General features: G+C 41.5%; 2 protein-coding genes across 6 annotated transcripts in view; both read right to left on the reverse strand.

Annotated features, from left to right (window-relative positions):
- Nucleotides 1-666, reverse strand: part of zgc:92429 (uncharacterized protein LOC445063 homolog) — a 7562-nt gene extending 6896 nt beyond the window's left edge. The window contains exon 1 of the mRNA XM_055021286.1: nucleotides 403-666. Coding sequence (XP_054877261.1) covers nucleotides 403-466 — 64 coding nt within the window. The 5' untranslated portion in view covers nucleotides 467-666. The remainder of the gene's footprint in view (nucleotides 1-402) is intronic.
- A 3591-nt stretch (nucleotides 667-4257) lies between these two features.
- Nucleotides 4258-23581, reverse strand: part of si:ch211-200p22.4 (phosphatidylinositol-binding clathrin assembly protein) — a 64703-nt gene continuing 45379 nt past the window's right edge. For 4 of the 5 annotated variants that reach the window (XM_055021276.1, XM_055021274.1, XM_055021277.1 and 1 more), the window contains 7 exons: nucleotides 18157-18297; nucleotides 17919-17949; nucleotides 17622-17754; nucleotides 15189-15212; nucleotides 11159-11215; nucleotides 10149-10265; nucleotides 4258-9930 (listed from right to left, as the gene is read on the reverse strand). In XM_055021276.1, the coding sequence (XP_054877251.1) occupies nucleotides 9916-9930; nucleotides 10149-10265; nucleotides 11159-11215; nucleotides 15189-15212; nucleotides 17622-17754; nucleotides 17919-17949; nucleotides 18157-18297 (518 nt within the window). In that variant the 3' untranslated portion in view covers nucleotides 4258-9915. The remainder of the gene's footprint in view (nucleotides 9931-10148; nucleotides 10266-11158; nucleotides 11216-15188; nucleotides 15213-17621; nucleotides 17755-17918; nucleotides 17950-18156; nucleotides 18298-23581) is intronic. The other variant, XM_055021275.1, reaches the window with a different exon arrangement.

Genomic DNA, 23581 nt, shown 5'->3' on the forward strand with positions numbered 1-23581 from the left:
CACACACACACACGGTCCTGGCTATGTAGAGGTGATGGATGTCCCATATAAGGATCTCCAGGCCCTCAGGTCCTTCCACAAAAACGTGGCTGCATGCCTCGCACTCTAGCTTTTTGCTTTTCTGTTTTCCAAGAAAATTCAATCCGATCACTTGCTCTTTGCATATCTGCACATTTATAAAGGCCTTGCATATTTCTACCATCAATTTCTATTTGATTTGAACATCAAGACCAGAAAAAAACACAAGCATGGTCACATGTGCTTGACTTCAGCGAAAAGGATAACTTGAAAACTTTGTGATGGCTCCTCAGAGAAGCAGAAAAGATCGGAGCTTCTTTACAAAGGTAACTATAATGCAACGCGCCGGGCAGAAAACGACCGACCCAGGCGGAAGTAGCTCACCATCCTTGTTCTTGTCGGGGTCAAACTTCTCCCCGCAGCCTTTGTTGTAGCACAGCAGAGCCATGTTGGGCCTGTTGGTGTCTCTTGACGTCTTCTTCTCTGTCTTTACAAACTGCTTGTCTCCGCTTTGAAATCCTTCCCCAGACGGTGGAGGGTCTGCCGGTCTTAATGTCGCGCCCCGGTCTCCAGAAGCTTCTCCGCTGAGGCAGAAAGGAGAGATCCAGAAGGTCCGACGGCTTTCAGCAGAGACGGAGAGAGAGAGAGAGAGAGAGAGAGACGGCTTCTCGGCCCTGTTGAATGGGAGATAAAAATAGCAGCTCCCTCCTCTCCTCCACTCGCCCCCCTCTCAATTTACAGCTGTCACAACTTATCTGAAGGCGGGGGTCGACATCGGCTGCCGCAGACGGGCCTGGTGCGACGGAGCCAGCCGCTGCCGCGGCGAGGCTGACAGCTTCTGGATCTCTGTCACTTTCTGCTCCTGGATCAGTGAAACGACGAGCCTTCTGAGGTTTTAACCTGTTAAAGTAACTCAGAGACGTGTTCGTTCCAGCTGTCACCGAGTCCAAAGGAAGGATGCTGAAGAGAGGCCGCATTGAGGCTGATCCAGCACTCTTCCTAGTTTGGCTCTGTAGAGATTTAAATGTTCTCCCTGTGGGGTTTTTGTTGTTGTAACCTAGAAAACACACATTACAACGACAACGATTCACTTATTAAACCAAATATATTAACAAGAAAGCGGTTTCTGGATGAGGAACCACTTACCCGCACGTTTTAGGTCATTGTTGTGTTGCAGGGTCCGATTCTTTCTTTCTGCCAAAGTTAACATTTTCACAGGTAGTCTAGGGTTTTCTTCAAGCGCCAGCTGATACGCTGAAGACTTCATGGTGGAGCAAATCACCTCCAAACCATGATGCTTCCGCTGCTGTGCTTCACAGCTGCTCTGGAGGTGAGCTGTTCTCTCTTCTGATCGCCAAATAATTCAAGTTTAGACTCATTAATCCAGAGGTCATGACCTGTGTCTCCATTCTCTGGGACAGAGCTGTGGAGTGTTGGTGTTTTTCATCTATTTTAAAAATATTCAACTTTTGAATCTTAGAGACAGGCAGGTTCTCCTCGAGCTGGTTAATCGAACAATGGATGCATTACCGCCATCTGGTGGCGGAAGGTGGCATGGTTAAAAATGCCTGTCTGACCAGACTCGTTCAACAATTAAGACATTTTGTTTTTTTGGCAAATGTGTTTCATAATCACAGTGTTGGGCTTAACCTGCTTCACTCAAGAGGAAGAACTGATATCTGAGGCCTTCAAAATAAAAGCCCTCAGATTTCTAGTTCAAGCTTTGGCAAAATGTAAAGGCTGCTCTAGAAACGAGTTCTAGTTTCTAGAACTAGTGGAAACATTTTCTGTGACAGGAATTTAAAAGGGTTGTTTACACTACTGCCAGTTCGTTCATGTTGAAAGAGAAGCCGAGGTTTGTGGATATGGTTTGTGGCTACACTGCGTCAAAAGTGCCTTTTCCCTTTGGTTGATCCCCCTGTGAGGTTTTGTTAAAACAATGTTAAATATAATCTTTCTTAATCTACACGGTTAAGCATAGCTTTGTCTTAGTTCCTCTTAAATCCATTGACGTTTGGGACAAAAATGAGAAAAGGCTCCAAGGCTCTGCTGGTGGCGACATCCATGAGAAAGTCAGATGCAGGTTTTCTCAGGAGAAGCAGTACGTGTCAGTGGCCGTCGTGTTATGAGTGATTAGTGTGTTTTATCCTGGACCCACAGATAAACTGCCAGCCTCTGGAGGAGGTCAACACTGCAGGGATGGGCCACAAAGTCCCAACACTGAAACAAGGCCCGATGCGTCACACTCGACGTAGACAAACAGCCTCATCCGTCAGGAAGCCATTCTTAATCCTTCGCTGTCCAAGTGTTGCTGGAATAACAGAAAAGCCAGACGTGTTCCCAGGTTTACATCACAAGATTATGAACGCAAAACAAACAAGGACGCGCCAGAGCTGATGGGATCCGGACGCGTTGAGCCAGATGGGAACCTGAAAAGGACGGTTCGGTTTCTTTTCATGGCGTACGAAGAGACGGGTCTGCTGACGGTTTCAGCTGTTTTGTTCTCCTGTGTGAAGCTCAGCCAAGTGAAGCACCGAGCCGGAGGAGAGGGGTCATGGGTCACGGTCGTCCTCTCCACTGAAACTTAACGTGCCGTTCTGTTGCCGATTGTAAAACGGCTGAGTGAAGTGTTTTCTTCACAGCGGCCATCGGGTCGGGGCAGTGAGGCTGCTCCATTGTTTACAACCGTTTTATTTCGCAGGGTTGTTGCTTTTATGTTTCTTGTGAACTCAGTTCATGGCAAAACTAAAACACGAGAAAAGTTTTATTTTTTTACTTTTGGGGTGTTTATCCCCCATCCCCCACAAAAACTGTTTGAATAATTTTATCTGGCCCTTAATTCAGCTGAAGATTTTGATTTTAATTTAAAGCTGAAGAAAAACTGCAAAAGTTAATATGTGCATTATATTAAACCACTTTGTAAATCAAAGTTTTTCTAATTTATTATGATCTGCGGAAAAGATCAATTTGTCCAAATCAAACATAAAATCTCATAACCGATCTTCCTAACATGCGTTTTGTTTTGTAAGTTATAAAAACTTGTGTGAGAAACTTTAGATGGGCATTTTCACCATGTCATCATCCAGTCATCATGGTAACCATCTGGCCAATAGACAGCAGCGGTCGCCTAAGCTGCATGTCCAGTTGGATCCGACGACATTTCCATAAAACTGGTGTAAAACAAAAACACACAAAAAGCACAATAGACTCTTGGTTTGTTCGGTTGTTTAGGGAAGGAATATTAAACATTTTTCATTCAAATCATTTATTTTTTTCAGTGAAGAAAATCTCCACCAGTGTCGTCATGTTCAGGATTTCTACTCCCTTGTGAAAAATATCAACTCTCAGGCAGACTTTAGTTTATTGTGGGGAAAACGGCAAACTAAACCTGTTCTCATGGGAACAAGGCATCGCTCCCCACCTAACCCTAATAACTGGTTGTATCACCTCAGGCAGAAACAACAACCAGTAAATGTTTGGAATAAATAGGAATGAGTCTTTTCATTTGATCCACCCTGCTTTCCAGAGTTGTTTAATTTAGTCACATTGGACGGTTTCATAAGCCCGTATGGCCCATTTAAAGTCTCACTGCAGCATCTCAATCACACCGAGGTCCAGACTGGTACTAATCCACCCAAAGAGACGTGGATTATATGGTGCTGGTTGTGACCTAATCCTACTTGACGTCAGAAACCGACGGTTGGATGTTTTACTTCATGATGTTTTGCTGGAGAGCTTTATGGTTTTATCAAGCATTGCAGCTCATCCAGGTTCAGAAGCAGCAAAGCGTTTATTTGTGTTGATGATGTGCAGATCTGGTTTAAAGCATAGACGTCAGGATGGTCTAATCAAAGTCTGAGTTTGAGCCATTACGCCAAGAACTACACGAATGTGTAGTCTTCTAGATGTGCAAAGCTGGTACAGATACAGGCAGCTGCTGCAGATAAATGATCGACTGAAGGCGGCTGAATGTTGGAAAACGTGCAGGACTTTTCAGACATAGTTTTGTGAGAAAGATTAAAAATTATTTTGCGTTATTTTGCTATTCAGTGTTAGCTTATCCCACAAATCCTCTATGAAATGCATCAAAGCTTGTTGCAGTAATGCGACAAAATGTGCACAAATAAAGTCTGAATTTAGGAAAAACGAGTTTAAAAAAACGTATTGCGCATTTTATAAACCTAATTCATTCAATGTGTTGCTTCCACCGTTAGACAACATAAAAACCCAGACAAATGCTTAGGAATGGAAAATGACTTTATTCTTCCAAAAAGAAACAAAAAATAGAGAGGAACCAAATCCCTAGAATAAACAAATATGCTTGCTGTAAAATAAAAGCCCATCCTTTTTTCTGTTTTAAAATCAACTGTAACATTTGTTTGCCTTTCCATGCTCGATACACTCCATATATTTCTGCTTTTAAATAAATAGAAAACAATGTACAAAGAGACGGGCGGGGCAGGAGAGAGGGAGAAAAGGGAGGAGGACAGAGAGACAGATTAACATTTGGCATCGCTGAGAAGTCATGGCTGATCCTGATGTACGGCGACGGTTCGCAGCCCTCCAGCCCGCTCCCACCGCAGTGGGAGTCAGACCTGCATGCTTGCTTAGGACGCTAATATCTTCATGTACAGGTAACATAAAAATGGGTAAATGAAAAATAAAGGCAGGTTATGAGGGTATGCTTTAAGCTGCGTTGGCGCGTGTGAGTTTCTTTATATACAGAATAGTGAGGCAGCAATCCCGAGGGTTGGGGTTTAACCAAAAAACAAAACACCAATATAAAAAAAACAAAAAACAAAAATGAATTATCTGAGCGTGCACGAAGAAGAAATCTTTGAACACACCGACTCATTGACAAGACGAGGACGTCTATCAAAGTCCCCCTCTCTCGCATTTTGTTCAGCTTGGCGGGTTCTGGTTCGTCGCCCGTGTCAATGGCAGAGGGCGTTTGCCACAGGAGGAAACGAAGCGAGCTCTTTGGGAGAACAACCAGAGAAGTTTGGCAACGCTTTTCGCTGTACTGGCTCATTCATCAACAGTCCAAATAAAAAAAAAAATAAAATAAAAAACAAAAACATGTCTGAGTTTCAGCCCGAACGGTTCCCTGGACGGACGAGGGATTGGTCGAGTCCGATCAATCGGTCCCTTCGTCTAGTTTGGGCAAGAGGAGGGAGGTCACCACCGCTACCGATGCGTTTGAGGACGAAAACACAGAGAAAGACGACACCATACTCTCACTGAGTGGACCCTGCTCTCTGAACGTCCGCTCCAATCGCAGTAATCAGACGTTCGGATTCGACACCGAAGTTTATCCTCCTCTGCATTGGCTTCATGCTACAACGACGCAAAGATACAGCAGCTGCTGTCAGAGTCCAGAAAGGTAAGAGCCTGTCCAGAGAGTCAAACCTGCACAAAAAAAGCTGTGATAACTACTGGCTGACGAAGACTGGCCTAAGATCACAATCCCCTGCCTGCAACATAAAAAAAAGCTAAATCTGTCAATCATTTGCAGGGAAGCAGCTGGAGTCGAGGTAAAGCAAGCTGCGTCATTGAGGTCTGGATAGAAAGTCTCGCAGGAGGCCAGTCTTTCTGCTTTCTAACAAGGAGATTTTAGGGAAGAAAACCTCGTGACCTTCACCGTCAGCCCAGAGTTGGAGTCTCTCTCATCATAAACCAAACTCTCAGTCACTTGAAGTTGCCACCGTCCAAATCTACCATGCTGAATGACGTCTTTGAGGAAGTCCCCAACAGACGCGAGTAGACGGCTAAAAGCATCCAGAAGTTTCCCCCCCAGGTCAGGTGAGTGGAACCATGAGGAGGATAATGACTAAGGTTGTCCCAATGCGATCCAAAACATCGAATCAAGGCATTTTTAAAAGAAACATATTCATGTGTTTGAACAAACGACTATCAAAACGATCCTCGATTACCGTCTGATTTCATGTCAACTAATACCTTCCTCTGTATCCGTTTGAGGTGACCAACTCTTTACGCTTCTATAAGAGAAAGCTGTGCAGAAAGCAGCTGAAATGTTCAAATGTTCAAAACAAAAGCGCCGAGTTCACGAAGCAGGAGATCAACCCCTGTGAAACACGTCACTCACCGAATTATCAACGAGCCATATCACAACAGCAAGGAAAGGCGCTACAGTTAGCTTCAGGAAACTTCTACTGCATGAAAATCGGCATCGGGCCAAAGCAGGAAGTGATTTTCTACAAACTGAAACGTTATTGTTCTGTATTTTAAAGCTGATGAAAATTTAAAGTATATTAATTGTTGCAACAAGTCCTGATCGAAACGTCTCCAGTTGAAATTTCACATGGGCTAAGTTGGCTAAGTTCAGATAGGCTACTTTAATTTAGTCACTTATTTCATGATCTGGCCTTAAAACTTCAACATGAGACAATAACGGTGATTTCAACATGTTTAAAAAGCCTTTTGATCCCATTAAATGTTCATAAGGCCACGATGTAGATCTGCGTCTCCCAGAGACATTAGGATTCACGGTTCTCTATACCTTCTTTCTGACACAAAAAAAAAGGGAGGAAAACTGAGAACACTGGCCTTTAGCCGAAGCTAACTTTCACAAGGATAAGAGCTAGTCTTCAAAATGATCAGTCATCACATTGATTTGTCACAAAAACCTGAAGATCTGTGAGTGAGCTTTGCTGTTCGGGTCCAATCGGGGACGAACGAGACAAACACGGAGAAACAGAAGGATGCTGGAATACTGGATTAATGCAAGTAGCAAGAAAAGGAGGAGTTTGAGAGAAGCAAACCACAAAGCCTGAGAGAAACGTTTTTTTTTTTGTTTGTTTGTTTGTTTTTAATCTACAGCTAAAGGACGAAAAAACACCAACAGCTATCATTTGGTAGACACCAGCAGAGAGGACAGGACGCAGAGGGAAACCCTGCGGCGGGATAAGAAGAAGCGAGGCTAAGCTAACACAAGACTGACTGACGAGAAGCTTTTAAAGAGTAGCGTCGAACCCAATCTACTCAGAAACTGTAAGCACTTTACATATCTACACAGACCAAATACAGACTAAACAGGCCAGAAAGAGCCGCATTAGATCAGCGATGTCGGCAAAACTGAGGCGACGTTCTGGGGGATTCACAGCCGAGCGGACGATGGGTTTGAGGCCGGACCGTCACCGATGGACTGCCGAACCCTGATGAGAATACACAAAGCTTCAAGTTCAACTTTGGGAGGATAAAGAAAAAAAATAAAAATTAAAAAAGAAACAGTCGCCAAAATGGCCGATAGACGAGAGCTCTTAAACCCTACAAAACTACGCCGAAACAAATCTCTATCTTTAAAGAAAACTCCACAGCTCTACTGCTGGGAGACAGCCACTTCAGTGCAACTTTTTCACATGTGCATTTTTGCAATATTTTGATTTTAGAGAGAGAAAAAAAAAAGGAAATTGTATCAAACATGTGGGCTTAAAGTACGACTTCAAATTTGACCCTCAGAAGTAACCCTCAATGGAAAAAAAAAAAAAAGAGGAAGAAGTCGTACACAAAAACGTGTAAGCGTGCGCGTGAGAACAGCCCACGGTGCAATACGCACAAACAGCCACGACTCATGAGGACGGATGTTCTGCCTGAAGAGGGGCCGCCGCGTTCTTCCCGCCTCTCGCTCTGATTCAGTGCAATCGAAAGTGAAGTCGACTTGATTCAGTAACAAACTGGCTCGGCGCCGCCGCCGTCACCATCATCAATCACGATGCGGACCTGCTGAAAAATAGGGAGCCGCATCTATTGGCTTTTAGAAGTCCGGGCCGATCCACACGAGTCGCCTGCCGACCGTCAGGCAGAAACACAAGCAGGACCAGAAAAAAACAAAACAAAACACACACACATTATCGTCGTGGCAACAGTTCAATCAGCAATTTCAGCAACAATTTAGTCAGCCAAAAATACTTTGAATATTCAACACGGATGAACAAAATCAACAAAACACTTCTTTTAAAGGAACATTCAGGCTTTTTAAAGAGAGGCTCTGTTAAAAGGTTTTCAGGAAAAGACTCATTTGCTCATCTGAACGCTACTTTATGAGCGTTTACTTTGGGCACTTATTTACAAATGAGCTGATGTTTAAGCAGAGATGGGAGGTGGTGCGTCTTTAAAAGTCTTCCTTTGTGAAACATATTCTGAGGTTGGAGCATTTAGAACATGAAAGTGTGACAACCAATAAAGTAACACTCATTTAAACTGCTGTTAAACTTTTGATCTTAAGGTACTTTAAATCGGTAGAAGGAAGATTATTGATGGCGCACGACCTCCAACCTGTTTTTATGTTGCTGCTTTCTTCAGCTGCTGCTGTATTTCTTGTGTTGGTTTTGTGACTTTTAGGTGCCTGGTCTCATGAACTTCCATATAGAATATATTTGTCTATCAATCAGTCAATCAATCAATCATGTAAATAATGTTTCTCTGTAAATAAGCACCCAATGTAAAGCTTCGTCTGCAGAAAGTTTTTGAGGCTGGACGTGGCATGTTAGCATTAGCTTTCGAATCCAGAGAATAGAAACGCATCGCTCTCCACTGCAGATAACCTCTCAACAGGCACTTTGCTTTAAAAGATTTCAAACTATCCCTTTACTGCTCGACTAGAAGGCTGTGGGTATCCCTTTAAGAACAGCCGTAACCTCAGTGTGCTGGATTAGCTTCTCATCAATCACCGAGAAAGACGCACACAAAGCCCCGAGACTTAAAGAGACACACACAATCTGAGTATCTACTGACTGCAATAATGTTCACTATCTTTGCACAGATGGGTAAACAGTCCATGTGAGAAGAAAAGAAAAACTTACACACTCAAATAATAACATATATATATTTTTTTGCTTATGTACACAGCTTCATTGATTACTTTTAAGGTCAAATTTGATCAGTTTCATGTGACATTTGTACGTGAAGAACCCAACCCTTGAGCAGATTAGAAGCACACAGACTGGCAGGTTTCCAGCAGTTTTCACGACGCAGCTGTAAGTCAACGATCTCCACAACATCTGGACACGTTTTGCTGCGTTTCCCTGGTGGGACGAGCCCTTGAGACAAATTTGTGTTTTTTGGGGTTTTTTTACGTTTTGTCCCGACGCTTCGTCGACCTCCCGTCTTGATGTGCGAGCGGCAGAGCTTAAGAAGCCATGAGGAGAAAACGCTCGGTTACCGTTTGATGCTCCCACAAACTGCTGCACAAGCCCTGATAACGTTAAAGGCAAAGAAAACAAAAGAGGGATAAAAAAAAAAATACACGGATTGGAAAATTACAGGAAACATACTTGAGAAAATGTGCCTCTATGTTTCTCTCCGAAAAACAAACAGAGACTGAAGGTGGAGGAGAGAGGAGAGAGGCTGCATTACCTGGAACAACTGCTGTGAACACACACACACACACACACACGCCTACACACACACACGCACACATCCTCTTATAAGTGCCCTCAAGTTGCTGTTGCAGGCAGACAGGAACTCAGAGAGGACAAAATAGCACCAGTTTGAAATAAAGCTAATTCTGGATCCAGACACCGAACCGAACAGGCTGGGTGAAAACCAGACGTCCGCCCATCCCATCACTCCGTCCGCTTGATTTAAAACACAAATGATAAACACAGAGAAGCTCCACACACATACACACGCACACACACACGCACACACACACACACACACACACACACACACACACAAGAGCAGTTGTTCCAGCCGGGACAGAGTCCCGCCCCCTCCGCCCCCTTCTGTTTCGATGTCTGTCGGTCAAGCTTGTCTGCGTCTCTTCGTTCGCCTGATCAAATCGTTCCTCCCTCCGATCGATCGTCCTCTCGTGAGTTTTTTTGTTTTTTTTCTGCTGCTTTGTCGCTTTTGGCACTGGACTTCCCCATGAATGGATTACATAAACTGCATCTGGATGGGAAGAGAGAGGACAGAAAAATGACATCAAAATGAAATCCACAGTGTTATAACAGTCCTATAAGCAAAGAGAGAAAAACAGATAAAACTACTGGCACAAGGGGAAAATAAAAGAAAACAATAATTCAACAGATTGAAGCTTTGTTTTCCTAATTTGTCTAGAAATCAGTTGAAAAGAAGCCAATCACTGTGCAGGAGTTCGTGGTGGCTACCTGGGCTCCTGGCATGGGCGCGAAAGGGTTGGTGGGTCTGAGAACAGGCTGGTTGTACATCATCGGCTGTGGAGCCATCACAGGTACCCCACCCATCTGAGCCATCTGGGGAGGGACCTGGAGAGCCATGAAACACACACACACACACACACATATACACACAGACTGGTCTGAGATCACAGGAAAATGGCTGGAACTACATTCAGGATAACCATGAAAAAAACAACAACAAAGGTTCACCTTCCAGAAATACAACTCAAACGAAAAGCAAGAGTTACACTGCAAGGCACAGGTCAAGGAAAATTGATGTGTTCTTATGGCCTAGTCAAAGGCCCAATGTGTAACTCAAACTGGCAGCTCTACAAATCATCTTCTCAGAAAAGCTGAATGCAAATTTTCATCACACTTACCACAAAGTGCATCACACACAATTTTGATAAGTCTAATGTGCAAACTGGACATCCTGAAAAAGTCTGAGTATATCAAAAATTAAGGCCTTAAAATGTCTTAAAATCATTTAGAAAAATGTAAGACATCCTTGAACGGGCTAGTCATAAGTCTTAAAATTCGTTGTGGCAGGACTATTTAATCTTTCATGTAATTTTATTTGTCTTGTGGGATTTTTCTATTAGGCAAAAGTTTGCACAAACATCTGTCTTCATTGCATTCTGTGACTTCAGGCTACCAGGAACTAGCTGCCAATATATCCTTGCTAGCTAGCCTTTTCATTTTATTTTTTTTACATCTTCCAAGAATTAGATGCTAATTCATCACCAGTTGGTTGGATGACATTAGTTTTTGCCACTGGCTCACTTCATGTTGCCAACTGATCACCCTATATATACATCTGTAGTTTTTATTTTTTTAGCTTGGCATTAAATTTAATTCAAAATAGCATCAAAAAAGGTCTTAAATACCCTTAAATTTGACTTGCTGAGACCTGCAGATATCCTGGTAAAGCAAGAGAACCAAATATGAGGGGAGAATCACTTTTTCTGTGCAACACTCACCATTCCATACACAGGCACTTGTGGTGTGGTCATGGGGAAAGCCATTGGCGCTGGAGCCTGGAACAACAACAAAAACAAACCAACAGTTGATTTCAGAAGAAAATAACTAACCTGCTTCAGTTTCAGCCTCATCTCAATTGTTTGGAGAGAAAAAAAACCCCAAAAACATACATCTGCATCAAACACCTGACTGACTTGGCTTGAGCGCCTCTAGAACCCTTAAGTGCCCAGCTTGTGAAAGGACAAATCATTTAAAGCTCGAGTATGTGTACGTTCAGCGGCACAGCGAGAAGCTAAAGTACTTAGCGGATGCCCACTGTGAGCAATCATTCCCACCACTTCAAAAGGAGAGGCACGATGAGGCCGCGCTCTGCTTTCTGCCATGTTCAGGGCAAATGCAATCCGCCGCACCTGAGCGGGCTTCCTGTTGTTCACTGCCATGGCGATGTGCAGCTGTTGCTTTGGAAGCGACGCCTTTCTGCATCAAAACTGCTGATTTGTGATGGAGAAATTGGTACGTTTCTTTTTCTTTTTTTTTTTAGAAAAAATATGGTCTCGGAATGAAAACAGTGCAATATTTCCATTATACAAAGTAATTAGCTGCTCCGGAAAGTCATGTTTTGCTTTATTTCTCGACATAAAATGATGGATTACAGTAATTAAAGCGTTGCCACGATAGAGTTTAGGGTTTTATGGGGAAAAATAAAACTGCACTAGCATTATCCTTTAATTGCAGTTTTTTGCATCAGCTCCTTAATCAATGTTTTAAACTAAGTGGAAGTTACTTAAGACGGCGGATCTGTCCATAAAAAGCGGCTAAATAATTTGCAGTGCGTTGCTGATCTGCTGCAACGCTGTGTTCACATCGCTTATCCAATCACAATCCTGCTTTGTGTTACTGCGGTAACATCAGGGGCAACAGGAAATATGTGCAATATCCTTCTCTCTTTAGTGGTGGTGAAATATGAGAAATATGTGTCTTTGTTCAGCTTATCGGGAATACATATGCTCAAATTAGAGGTATTGTTTTTAAATGCATGCTTATACAATAAAAGACTTAAAATTTTTACCTAACATTAGACCACATCTGCATAACTGTGAGCTCATCAGCTTCAGCTCTTTTCAAGGAACGATCCTGCAAAGCACAGACTTTACACTCAAGGCTGCGGCGCCTTAATGGCAGGTGCAGAACAAAAACAGATGAAAAGCATTACTGTCGTTCTGCAAGGTTTTCGACAGGTTCTCAATAGACTTATCTACTATCAGAGCTTTCGATTGACTTTTAGAGGAAGGATAGGCAGAAGCAGCGATTCTCTTCCCAGAGATCTAAAGGAATAAAAAGGTTTTAGACCAGGCGAGGTGAAGCTGTGAACCCATCTTAGGAGGCAATCAATCCAATTGATTGGTATATGCTTGTAGTTGTGACCCTGGAGAGCCAGTTGTTGCTCAAACTCCCCCCCCCGATCAATTTGTCTCAGATCTACAAAATAACAAAAAAAGACCCAATTCCGACTCTTGTTTCATCAAATATACTTTCATCGGCCGCTCAGTAACTCACCGCCAGTTCAGAAGTTGGAGTATTTAAAGCGCTATTAACAGATTAAGTCGACTTTCCCGCCACCTGCGGTTTAATCTCTCATTAATTCACCAAGTGTTCGCCTCTCAGTTGTGCCGCCTCATCTCGTTTATCTGATTTTTTTGTTTTGTTTTCCCCAAATCAAAACGTGACAGAAACATCTGAGTGGGGGGGAAACAAAACGAGAAGCTGTTTCTGCAAAGCTTCAGACTCTCCCTCACTCTTGACGTCCATCTGTCTTGGCGCACAGCTGACGGCCTTCGCCGCCTCGCCCTCCGAATTCTCGTTCGGTGACTCATTTTTATTTTTCACCTGCCCGTTTCTGCCTCCTTTGTGCCGCGTTTCGAGGTGCATGCTGCGCAGCTCCCCCTCCCCACCCCTTCTTCCTTTTGATTCTCCGCAGCCAGACTTCCAGCCCACTTAGCCTCCTGCAAGGCTAAGTGGGACAGTTAAATGAGTGAGACGCTTTCCAGGCTCCCGAACTTAAAATGCGAGACGCGTCTCCAGCTGAGACTGTTGCAACTTTCTGGCCAGAGTCTCTGCTGCAAGCATTTCATCAGCCACTTTAATTGCTGCTCTGCTACCTGTGATGTTTTCCTCAACCCTTCTACAAGCTGCGACGAGTGTTTATGGAAGTCGTTTTGGTGTTTTGAGCCGCCCGTGTCACCAGCAGCAGTTAAAATATTGGTTAAAGGCCGATTTGTTCCTTCTCCAGCATTTAATTTGGCCTTTTCTCGTTAACAGTACTGGAGAATGGAGATGCAATGAATTATGCCTTATCTCTTAAAAGTTTTTCCTTCAAAATAGAAACCAAAAATGGTGCGACAGGTTTTGTTTTGATTTTTCTCAATAATATCTAATAAATCTAAACCAAACGCTTCAGAAATGACCTCATCTGGTCTCTCTCTACATACCTTGTACGCAAGGCTGAAACGATTCATTGTGATTAATCGGTTATTGAAATAGTCGCCAGTTAATTTAGCAATCGACTAGTTGTCAACTGGCGAATACAGACTCAAAAAAAAAGGTCATTTAATGAAAAAGCAACATGTTTAGAGCAATAATTAAGTCAAAACTGTACAAAATATACTCATGTTTTGTATTTAAAATAATAATTTTAATAATACTAATTAAAAAAAAACACCTTGTGTCATACCCAAAGTGATCCCTGGTCCAAATTCACTAAATGCTGTTTTTTTTGCATTTTAGGTGATAAAATGGTTATTGTCATGTTTGAGGTAGGAATTGATTTGTTTATTTACATATTATAATGTATTTCTAATATTGCAAAAAAAAAAGAAATCATTTGGGTCATTAATGAAAAATCAGCATAATGTGCCAAATTGTTTTATCTAGTCGTTACAATAATCAGTTACTAAAATAATTGTTAGTTGCAGACCCATTATGAAATCCATGAAATCAAAAAAGCAACAGATTTTTTTTTTTTTTTTGCATTTTACATTTGTAGACATTTTAACAATCTTTTATGCTGATTTTTCTAGTCTTTTTCACATTTACTTGGGTATATTTTGTTACTCCGGTGCTGAAACAAGTGAATTTCCTCACGGTGCGATCAATAAAAATGAATAATATGTTGCAATTTGTAGAAAAAGCCCGCCTGCACCCGATTTAATCTGTTCTGTGAAGAAGTCAGAGGATTGCTGCAGAACAAAGACGCGCGTCACTCATCATTTATCGTGATAAATTTCTTATCGTGTGAACGATTTTGATTTGTTGTCACGATAAATGCCGAGGAAATTTGTTTGAACCCCCTGAAACTGTCCGCACTGTTGGGATTGTTAGTTTTACTGTTTTCCTCCACTGTTTGCTCATTGAGAGTATCGGGAAATAAAAATTAGTTTGAAAATACGATTAAGTGCAGTAACTGTGAGCAGCTTAGTGACACAAACAGGAATCTTTTTCAGGAGCAGCATTCGTGTTTGTGGGACTATGATTGCCGAGACACAGAGTCACAGCCACAATCATCTAACAAAGATGTAATAAATAGTTGTTACTTTTATCGCCATCACAACAATACCACAAAATACTGGGGTAACATTTTAAGTCCATATTTCCTGTCCCTATTATGAACTGTTCTGTTCTTCTTCAGGGTTTCTGAATTAAAAGGTTTTTAATAAATAAATAAATGATAAAAAAAAAAATTTGCAGCCAAAGTACAAAAGAAAGTCATAAGAAAGCCTGATTAGAGATGTTCAAACAGCAGAGCTGAAAAGCTTAGAAAATTAGAGCACACACTGTCGGCTTGCACAGCTCAGACACGAGGAAGTTATTTGTAGAAACTGAGCAGAAAGCAAGAGTCAAAATTCTCCAACAAGTGTCTCTGGGGAAAACGAGAGCAACAGGAGGTAAAGGAGGGGAAAGATGAGGAGGATAAGCAGACATTTCTGAGAGGCTCGTTGGGACTTGTCTTACTAAACAGAGATAAGTACTTACATAACTAGTATAGAACATTCCATTCTGCATCAGGACGCAACAGGGAAAAGGGACAAGGGACAGAGAGGAGTCAGAGAAAGAGAGAGGGACGACAAGGAGGAGGGGAGGCGGGAACAGGAGAACGAGCGAAGTCAAACAGGAAGGAGAAGACGTTCATGTAAAACAAAGGACAATGAGGAATTGGACAAGTAAGCAAAATTTGTCAAAAAGGTGGTGAGGACAGCAAATTGAAAATGGGGAAAAAAAAAAAAAAAAAAAGGCACAGAGTTCGCAAAGGAAGCAAAGAAAACCCGGGGTCACCATGACGATGGACGGACGACAAAGACAGCATGGCGAAAACAGGACGAGAGGACGCCAAACGGGAGCCACCGCGGAGCAGGACAGCAGGCAAACACGGGAAGGAAGACGAACGGATGACGATGCAAAAATGCCAGGAAGGAGATATTGGACGGGATGACAGGGAGGTGAGGGAGGACAGGGAGTCAGGAAGGAGAAGAGGAGACGATCAACAGGAGAGCAGAGCGAAAGAGAGAAGAAGAACAAGACAGGGGTTAGTGACAGTTTTGTCTTTGTCAGCCAGAAACTGCAGAGCAGAGATCAGGAGGACAATCAGGAGCTGCTAAGATCAGCACACAATCATGCACAACACCGCACTGAGATAATGTGCAAACACACACACACACACACACACACACGCACTGACATGCACCGCGAGGACAAACCAGCATTCACTGCAACAGTTTCTGACCCACTGAGCATCCCGGTAAGATGTCTGCAAGTTCCTGAAAGCACCGTGTGTTTAGCCGGTTCCTTTGAGTTCGAATTAAGCAAATTCTGGAAGAGAAAAATCTGCAGCGCTTTGGAAGATTAGAGCTAAATTAGACCGTCAGAGTCACAAGCCGTTTTTCCCCCTTCTGTCAAACCACAGAGAGCAAAGCTAAACAGCAGCTGGCTGCAGGCCCAGAAACACCATTTCTCTCATCATCATGTAAAACAGAAAAAACATATTGTTCAGAGGCGAGACAACCTCCAATAAAGACAAGAGTACAAAGTGGAAATTTGTGAACTTTAGCGCTGCCGCTGTTCCTCATGTTGCATCAACTCAAATTTAAGACTTTTTAAGTTCATTATGACTGAAATTTAAGACAGGTGCTCGCTCTCTGTGTTTAAAAGCCACTAAACCTGTGTTTCATAATGGTGTTTCACGCCAAATGCTACTTCTAGATCAGCGCCAGTGGCAGCGCCGACTGTTTCTGGGGAGCGTTGGCCCCACTGCATCAAAACTAAGACATTTCTGGGATTTGTTTGTGACTCTTGGCAGCAGCTTTGTGCTCGTTTCACTGCATATGGCTCTCTGCATCCTTAACACCCAAAGTGCCAAACTTTTCTTGCACAGAACACACATACAGTTTCGATCGGGCCAGAAGAATTTGACTCAACCAGGTCTGAGCCCGATCCAACCCGACTGATTAATTTTTATTAAAGGCCTAAGCCTGAAGCAAATCCGGCACTTTATTTTATTTATGATTTTACTGCTTTTGTTTTGTAACTATAAAATGCAACTTTTGCCATTTCTATCCGTTTAATGTCTTCCAGCTCCATCTTGTCGCTCGTTGTAACGTCAGGCACAAATCGTCTGGGATGTGTGATCGATAGGAGCGGAACCGTAGCGTGTGCAGTGCCCAGATTAATGTCTGCGCCCTACTCACTTTATTACCTCAACAGATTCCTCTAGTTTAAGTAGTTTAATAAGTAGTACAATGAGTAATAACTTCATATTTTGCATTCACGTTGGGTTTTCTCTGGCCTGTATTCAAATTCAAACATCTAGTTGTCCCCGAAGTGCAATTTCAAGGCACATCAGTAGTAGAAATAGACAAAAAAAAAGTGATGGCTCAGACAACAAAGTTCATAAAATTCATAATGGTAATAAACATAAGTATGTAATAACAAGCGCAGTGTGATCCAGGCCATAAATCTAAACTCTAAATGCATGTAGCAGTGAGCCAGTGGCAGAGATTAACATCGTTCAGCCATCTGACAATAAATTTGCACTTATCCATTACAGATGCAAAAAAGCGAGCAAGTTAGCCAGACTATATTAGCAGCTAGTTAGTGGCATGTCTGGCTGCAACTCAAACTTATACCTAACAGAAAAGTCCTGGAAGAAAGGAAACCCAACTGCATGGAATATAAGAGATTAAATAATCCTGCCACAACAACATTTAAAACTTGTGATTAATGGATTTAAGGATAACTTCCATTTTATTAGCGAATTTAAGATGCTTTAAGGCCTTAATTATAAATACATTAAAACTTTTAAAAGTTGCGCAAACAGAATAATCGTGAGCAGAATTACTACAGCCTTCAGGAACTTGCAAACACGTCGACATCTCTCTTAGACAAACTGTCCACAGAGCTAAGGTTCCTCACCACATGTGGCACAGGCATGGGCTGTGGAGCCATGGGCGCGGGGCTCCACTGTGTGGTCGACATGGTCTTATTTTGCCAGTTTTGGCCACCGGTTAGCTTCTTCTCACCAGGCTGGTTCCACTGCATGTCTGGCCTGTTGGAAGAACAAGCAGAACAACCCGATAAGTCTGCTGGGAGTGTTTCTTCGGGCATACGATAAATATTTTGAGCACTTCCCTTGCCAGAGTACAAACATGCGAGAAAGCAAATGTAGTACGGAACTGCGTTAATCTGTCAAAAACAAGTCTAGAAACTTACTTCTTGGCTCCAGTTCCACCAAACTGCAGATCTGAACAGGGAGAAGAAAAAGAGAACATGGTGAAATTTTTTTTTTTCTGGACTTGTGCTCAACAGGAACCGCAGTACAGCCAGCGCCTGGTAATTATTCAAGGCCCGGTGTTGCATTGGTAAAGTTATGTAACTGTTCCATCTGCTGCGCAGCTATTCCGACTCGTTTTCTCTCTTGGTTAACAAGTTTGTATGTGTCAGCACTCACTGCCCACAAGGTTAGCCAGAGAGGAGTCGAGGTCATTGGCTAGCAGCTTTCCTCCAGGATGGATGGCCATTTGAGGAGGAGGAGGTGGTGCGGTGTGCGCGGTGACTGTGGGCTTTAACAGGTCTCCGAGAGCATCGAAACCTGCACAAGAAATCAATTTTGTTCATGTAGATGAGCTGGAGTTGGGGTGGGGGGGAAGAATAGAAAAAAAAAAGTGCTTTTTACATCTGAAAGGCTTCAAACAACCTTGTAAAGAGATGAATAATGTCTGGAAGCTTCACAAGATACCCAGAGACAGATGAAAGGAGAGAAAAGCAAGAGAAGATGTTTGTAATTTTTATTTTCTGTGAGGAAATGGGCTTCTCTGTTTGCTGGACAGCAGTAGTTCAGTTACAGCTGAGAAAGTGAAATAAAGCCCTGAAGGACTGTCGAACTTTGGGTTTGTGAAAAATATCAGGCAGTAAGTTGTTTATTCGAGCATCCAAAGCATAAAGGACGTCGTTCTGAACTGCAGGGCTGCTTTTAAGTGCGCCCCAGAGGCTAAGTAGCCTGATAAAGGACATCAGAAGCTGAGCAATTCAATAGCCAGAGATATTTTCGATTACAAGTAACATTTCTAAACTCTGAACGATCCTGTGCTTTATTGTATTGGAAGAGGTCACACGTTCCGCCTCATTGTGCAGAACAATGGCGCTAAATATGACTCTATGGCAAGCTGATCTAGTTTTAAAGATGTGTGCAGCAGATAATTTACTTCCCAGATATTGAAAAGAACATTCTAAACATGTCGCTATTGTCAAGAGGAAAAATCATGACCCACACAAATTTATCAAAATGAGTTATCAGGACATATTTAACAATGAATGCAGTGTGTGGTCGCTGCATGATTCGCCTAAAGAATCATGCTAAAATGTCCGCACCACACAGTTCCGCAAGGACAACGTCCCTCGAGTTACGTTCATCTTAAAAAATTGTTTTGCAATTGTTTTTTTTTTTAAACACCGAAATTCTACATTCACTGAACTACAAGCAAATTATATCAAGTTGGAGACATAACCTAAACTAAAGCACAATTATTCTGGATTTTTAACATTTGGGGCTTCTGTGCTCATCTTATAGTTCTAGGAGTCATTTCCACTACTTAAAATGTCAGTGGAGCTAAAATTCAAGACATTTATCCAAAAAGTATAACACAGAACAGCTTTGACTGAAAGAACTGACAGTATTAAGTCCTAAATCACTTTTAACTGTAAAAGAAGATTATTCCTGAGTTAATACTAACCAACATGTTCAAGCAACTATTCTGGCTAACAAGCCTATGTAAATTGAGCATGTTAGCTTGTATGTTCACACTGAAACTTATTGTACCTCTGAATATCAGAGAAAAAACTAATTGAATGGGCTGAACTCTGTGAACCTACATAGTTGCGTAAAGTCAGAACTTCCTGGACTTATTGCTATTCTAGTTACGACAATAAAAGTTGATTAATTTAGAGATATGTTCAGCTGACATTAGTATGTTCTGACTTATATTCTACCAATATCTGTAATTCAGTGTGTTACATGCTAATTCCCAATTATAGCAATGTTAGCTAAGATTTTATTTTGGCTGTGAGCTAATGAGTTAGCCAAACTGACTCACGGGATTTTGCCCATATATTAGCCACTGCATTCAAAGCAACTAAGTTAGCCAAACAAGCATCATTTGTATATTCTGCTTATTACACAGCCATTTTAGCTAATATTTACCAATACTTTGAAGCTAACCCTATGTTATTCTCGTTGTGTGCTAGCTAATACATCAGTCATTCTTACTCAGGGGATTTTGGCTAATGTTACCCAATGTGTTCAAGCTACTGAGTGAACCAATCCAATGTAGAGCAGTTTTAAGAAAAACATTACAGGGTGTACACTATTTGGGCAAAGAAAGAGAAACAGAAGAAGTTAACACTAAAGCTGTCTGCAAGAAATCTGAGGAAAATTGTATGAGTGACATTTAATTTTCCTCTGGGATTAATAAAATATTTTTTGAATTGAATTACTCAGAAAATTCTACTAAGTCGTCTCTTGCTATAAACCTTAATCTTGTGAGCAGAAATGAGAACATTTCTACATTTCTTCATTATTCCTGTCATGTAGCGGCCTCTAATTCCTGACTTGGTAGATTGCATTCATCCAGGTTACCGATTTACATGATCCTTGCTGTCATATTCACTCTGCAACTCTGAACAGTGATTAGTTTTGAATGAATATGAGTGTGCCTGGAAGAAAGAATGTGAAAGAGCATTTTTTGTCTGCTACAGTGTCCAGTGCCCATGGGTGAAAATGACAGAGTAATTCCCTGTATTGGTGTGCATGTGAGTTCAGCAGCCAGCAGTAACAACTCCCATGTCGGCACTCATTCAGCTAATGGTTGTTACCATTTGCTGGTAGAAAAACCTGGACGTGCAACTGCCAGCGTGCATTGGACACAAAAAAAGGTGTTTGCGACCGGTTAAAAAAAATATATATATATATATATATATGTGTATTCAAAAGTTTGCATCATTTGTTTAATTCCAAAAGCAAAAAGTTTTTTTTTTTTTTAAATACCAGGGGAGTTGAACAAAGCAGAAAACTACTATTTCCTGCTTATAAATGGACAACGTCTTCTCGAAAGAAAAAAAAAAAAAAAAGAGGGAGGAATAATATTTAGTTAGGAAGCGGTGTGTAGGCCTGACAGTGCTGCTGACACAAGAGATTCGAAAAACACTTTCACTGCTGGCTTAGCAAGATGAGAAAACGAGGGAGGTGGGGCAGCGTAGAGTTGGAAGAAAAATTTAAAACGGCAAGATGAAATTCAGAGACGAAGCAAAAACAATAAAAAAAATAAATTAATAAAAAAAAAAAAGAAGTGAGGAGCAACACTTGAAGGGGTGGAGGGCGAGTCAGGCACAAGAAATGAAATCACCCTTTTCCCTCCTGAATTTAGTTTCCATCCAGTTGTCGACACTGTAATAAAACACCAACAATATGGCTGTTCTCCCCGCACTTCTTGATGTTCCTTCAACAGAGCTTTTCTACTGAGATGGGAAGAAAATTGTGTTTTCAGTCGATCACACACAGAGACGAAGGTAAGCTGAACGAAAAATGGTTGGAAGGGGAAGAGAAGCGTCGTATTGAACTGGGTGAATGTTACCGGTGTTGGCTTCGACACTTTGGAGTCGGAGTGACTGTCAATATGGGTTAAAGATCGAAGGAGGCAAATCTGCTCCAATAGTTCATCTGAAAAGCACTTATTATGTTTAAATTTAATAAGGCCTAAAAATTCAACGGTATACACTGTCGCAGATGTAATTGATGGATATCGTGGGCACCTGTTGGAGTGAAAACAGAGCTGAAACAATTAAAATCCTCATTTTTACTAATTCGCCGTGAAATCTGCTCAGACGTCCCCATAATTTACGGACAGCGACTCTCCAGTCTCTTTGGTTAGGGCTGCTTTCTCAAGGCAAGAGGCAAAAATCTTTCGCAGTGGTTCAAAATGTTTTTTCTTTTTCCTGTGTCGCACCTTCTTCTCTGTGGTTAAAACAGATCTTATAGGACTTATTTAGAGTTGAAACATTTGCTGTCGTTTGGGAAGTAGCCCAAGTTACAGTGAACGTTTCGCAGTTTGATAAAAATTCCCAATTATCGTTTTATACGGAGGGGGAAATGGTTAGCCTTTATCTCAATTTAAGCCCCAAAAATGCTTTTTTTTTTTTTTTTTTTTAAATAAAGAAAATGGTTTTCTCCAGATTTCTGGAGTAGTGGATCTCTGCAGTTCCTCCACAGTTAACATGGTTTCTTCTCTGATCCATCCTGTCCTTTACTTTAAGGATCCTGTCCTTTACCAGCAGATTAGACGAATGGTAAATTTGGTAAACGGTTTCAAACCCGTGTATTTGTGTACTTTTCCTTCTACCTTACTGTTATACGTATCGTACAGTATGCTGTGTTGATCTAATTGTCATAATCCCAACAAAACGCAGTAAAGTTTGAAACTGCAAGGTAATAAAATCAGATGTACAGAGTATGAATATTTCAGAAAGGCCATATACAGGAGCTCCCTGTTCTTTATTGTTTGTTTCTGCAGAACTAAACAGCTAATTCAGTGGATCCACAAAGTAATCGCAAGGGTTTCACTTCTTTCCACATTATGTTTTGTTCCACGTTTTTATTCCAAATTGTGTTAAATTAATATCTTTCCTTAAAATTATATTGACAGATGATTCAAATCAAGTCCAATCAACTGCATTTACCACAAGCTGACTCCATTTAAGATGTTGAAGCATTTCAAGGACAATCACTGGAAACAGCCTGAAATAATCTGGGAATACTTATGTTAATGTGATTTATTTATTTTTATTCTTAATAAAAGAGCATAAAACTAATTATCCTAAATGGGGATTTGTGTGTAGAATGTTGATGAAAGAAGTGCAGCGCTGCTGACACTTTCTTGAACTATTCTTGGAAATATTCTGTTAATTCCCCATAATTGTATAAAAAAATATTTATTTACGTTTACTCAAATGTGGCCAAACGTAAACCTTATTTTAGATATTGCAGCAAAGCATCCAATTTAGACCTAATCATGCTTTTTTTTCCTTTTTTTTTGTAGAAGTAGCAACAGGGGTTTATTTAATACAAAAGAGAAGTGGTGCATTTCTTATTTTCCTTTTCATCTGTGTGAGAAAATTCAATTCTGTGTGACAAACTTTATTAGCTCTCCTCCGTCTAGATCGCCACGATTACTTCACACAAAAGCCAGTCGAGTGCAAAAGTACTTCTTGAAACAAGCTCCAAGATTAGTTCTCTGGCGACTTCCTTCAGCTGTGGAGGGTTTTAGTTCCACATTAAAAAAAAGATAAAACCTACAAATCAGACACTGCTGATAAATACAGAAGAAACAATTATTAGGATGAGATGGGAAACAACAAAGAAAGGCAGAACATTTTTTCATTCAAATGAATGAAATCTACACATTTGAATAGAAAAGCTGGCGCCTCATTTATTAACCTATCAGAAAGAATGAAAACAAAAAATTGCAGCAGCTAACTAGGAAATATTAAAGAAAAGCTGCTGCAGCAAAACAAGAGGAGGGGGAGAGAGAAAAAAAAGGATTTCTTTATTTTAAAAGCGAGGAGTCGGAGGGGAAGCAGATGGACTCGAGTTGCCTGGGTGATTCTTGCCTTGTGATGTGTGATGAGGAGACGGCGAAGCGAAGACGAAACGAAAGGAGGCAGAGACACGAGGAAGAGGAGGAGGAAGGTGGCAACGGTGTGAATGACAACAAAACACAACAGACGAGAAGAAGCAGGCAGACGGAGGAGAGGGAAATGATAGAGGACGTGTGAATGGACACATTTACAAACATACAGGCACATCTGTGTGTGTGTGTGTGTGT

Source organism: Poeciliopsis prolifica, unplaced genomic scaffold (genome assembly GCF_027474105.1).
Source record: "Poeciliopsis prolifica strain line A6 unplaced genomic scaffold, Auburn_PproV2 SCAFFOLD075, whole genome shotgun sequence".
NCBI classification, from domain to species: domain Eukaryota; kingdom Metazoa; phylum Chordata; class Actinopteri; order Cyprinodontiformes; family Poeciliidae; genus Poeciliopsis; species Poeciliopsis prolifica.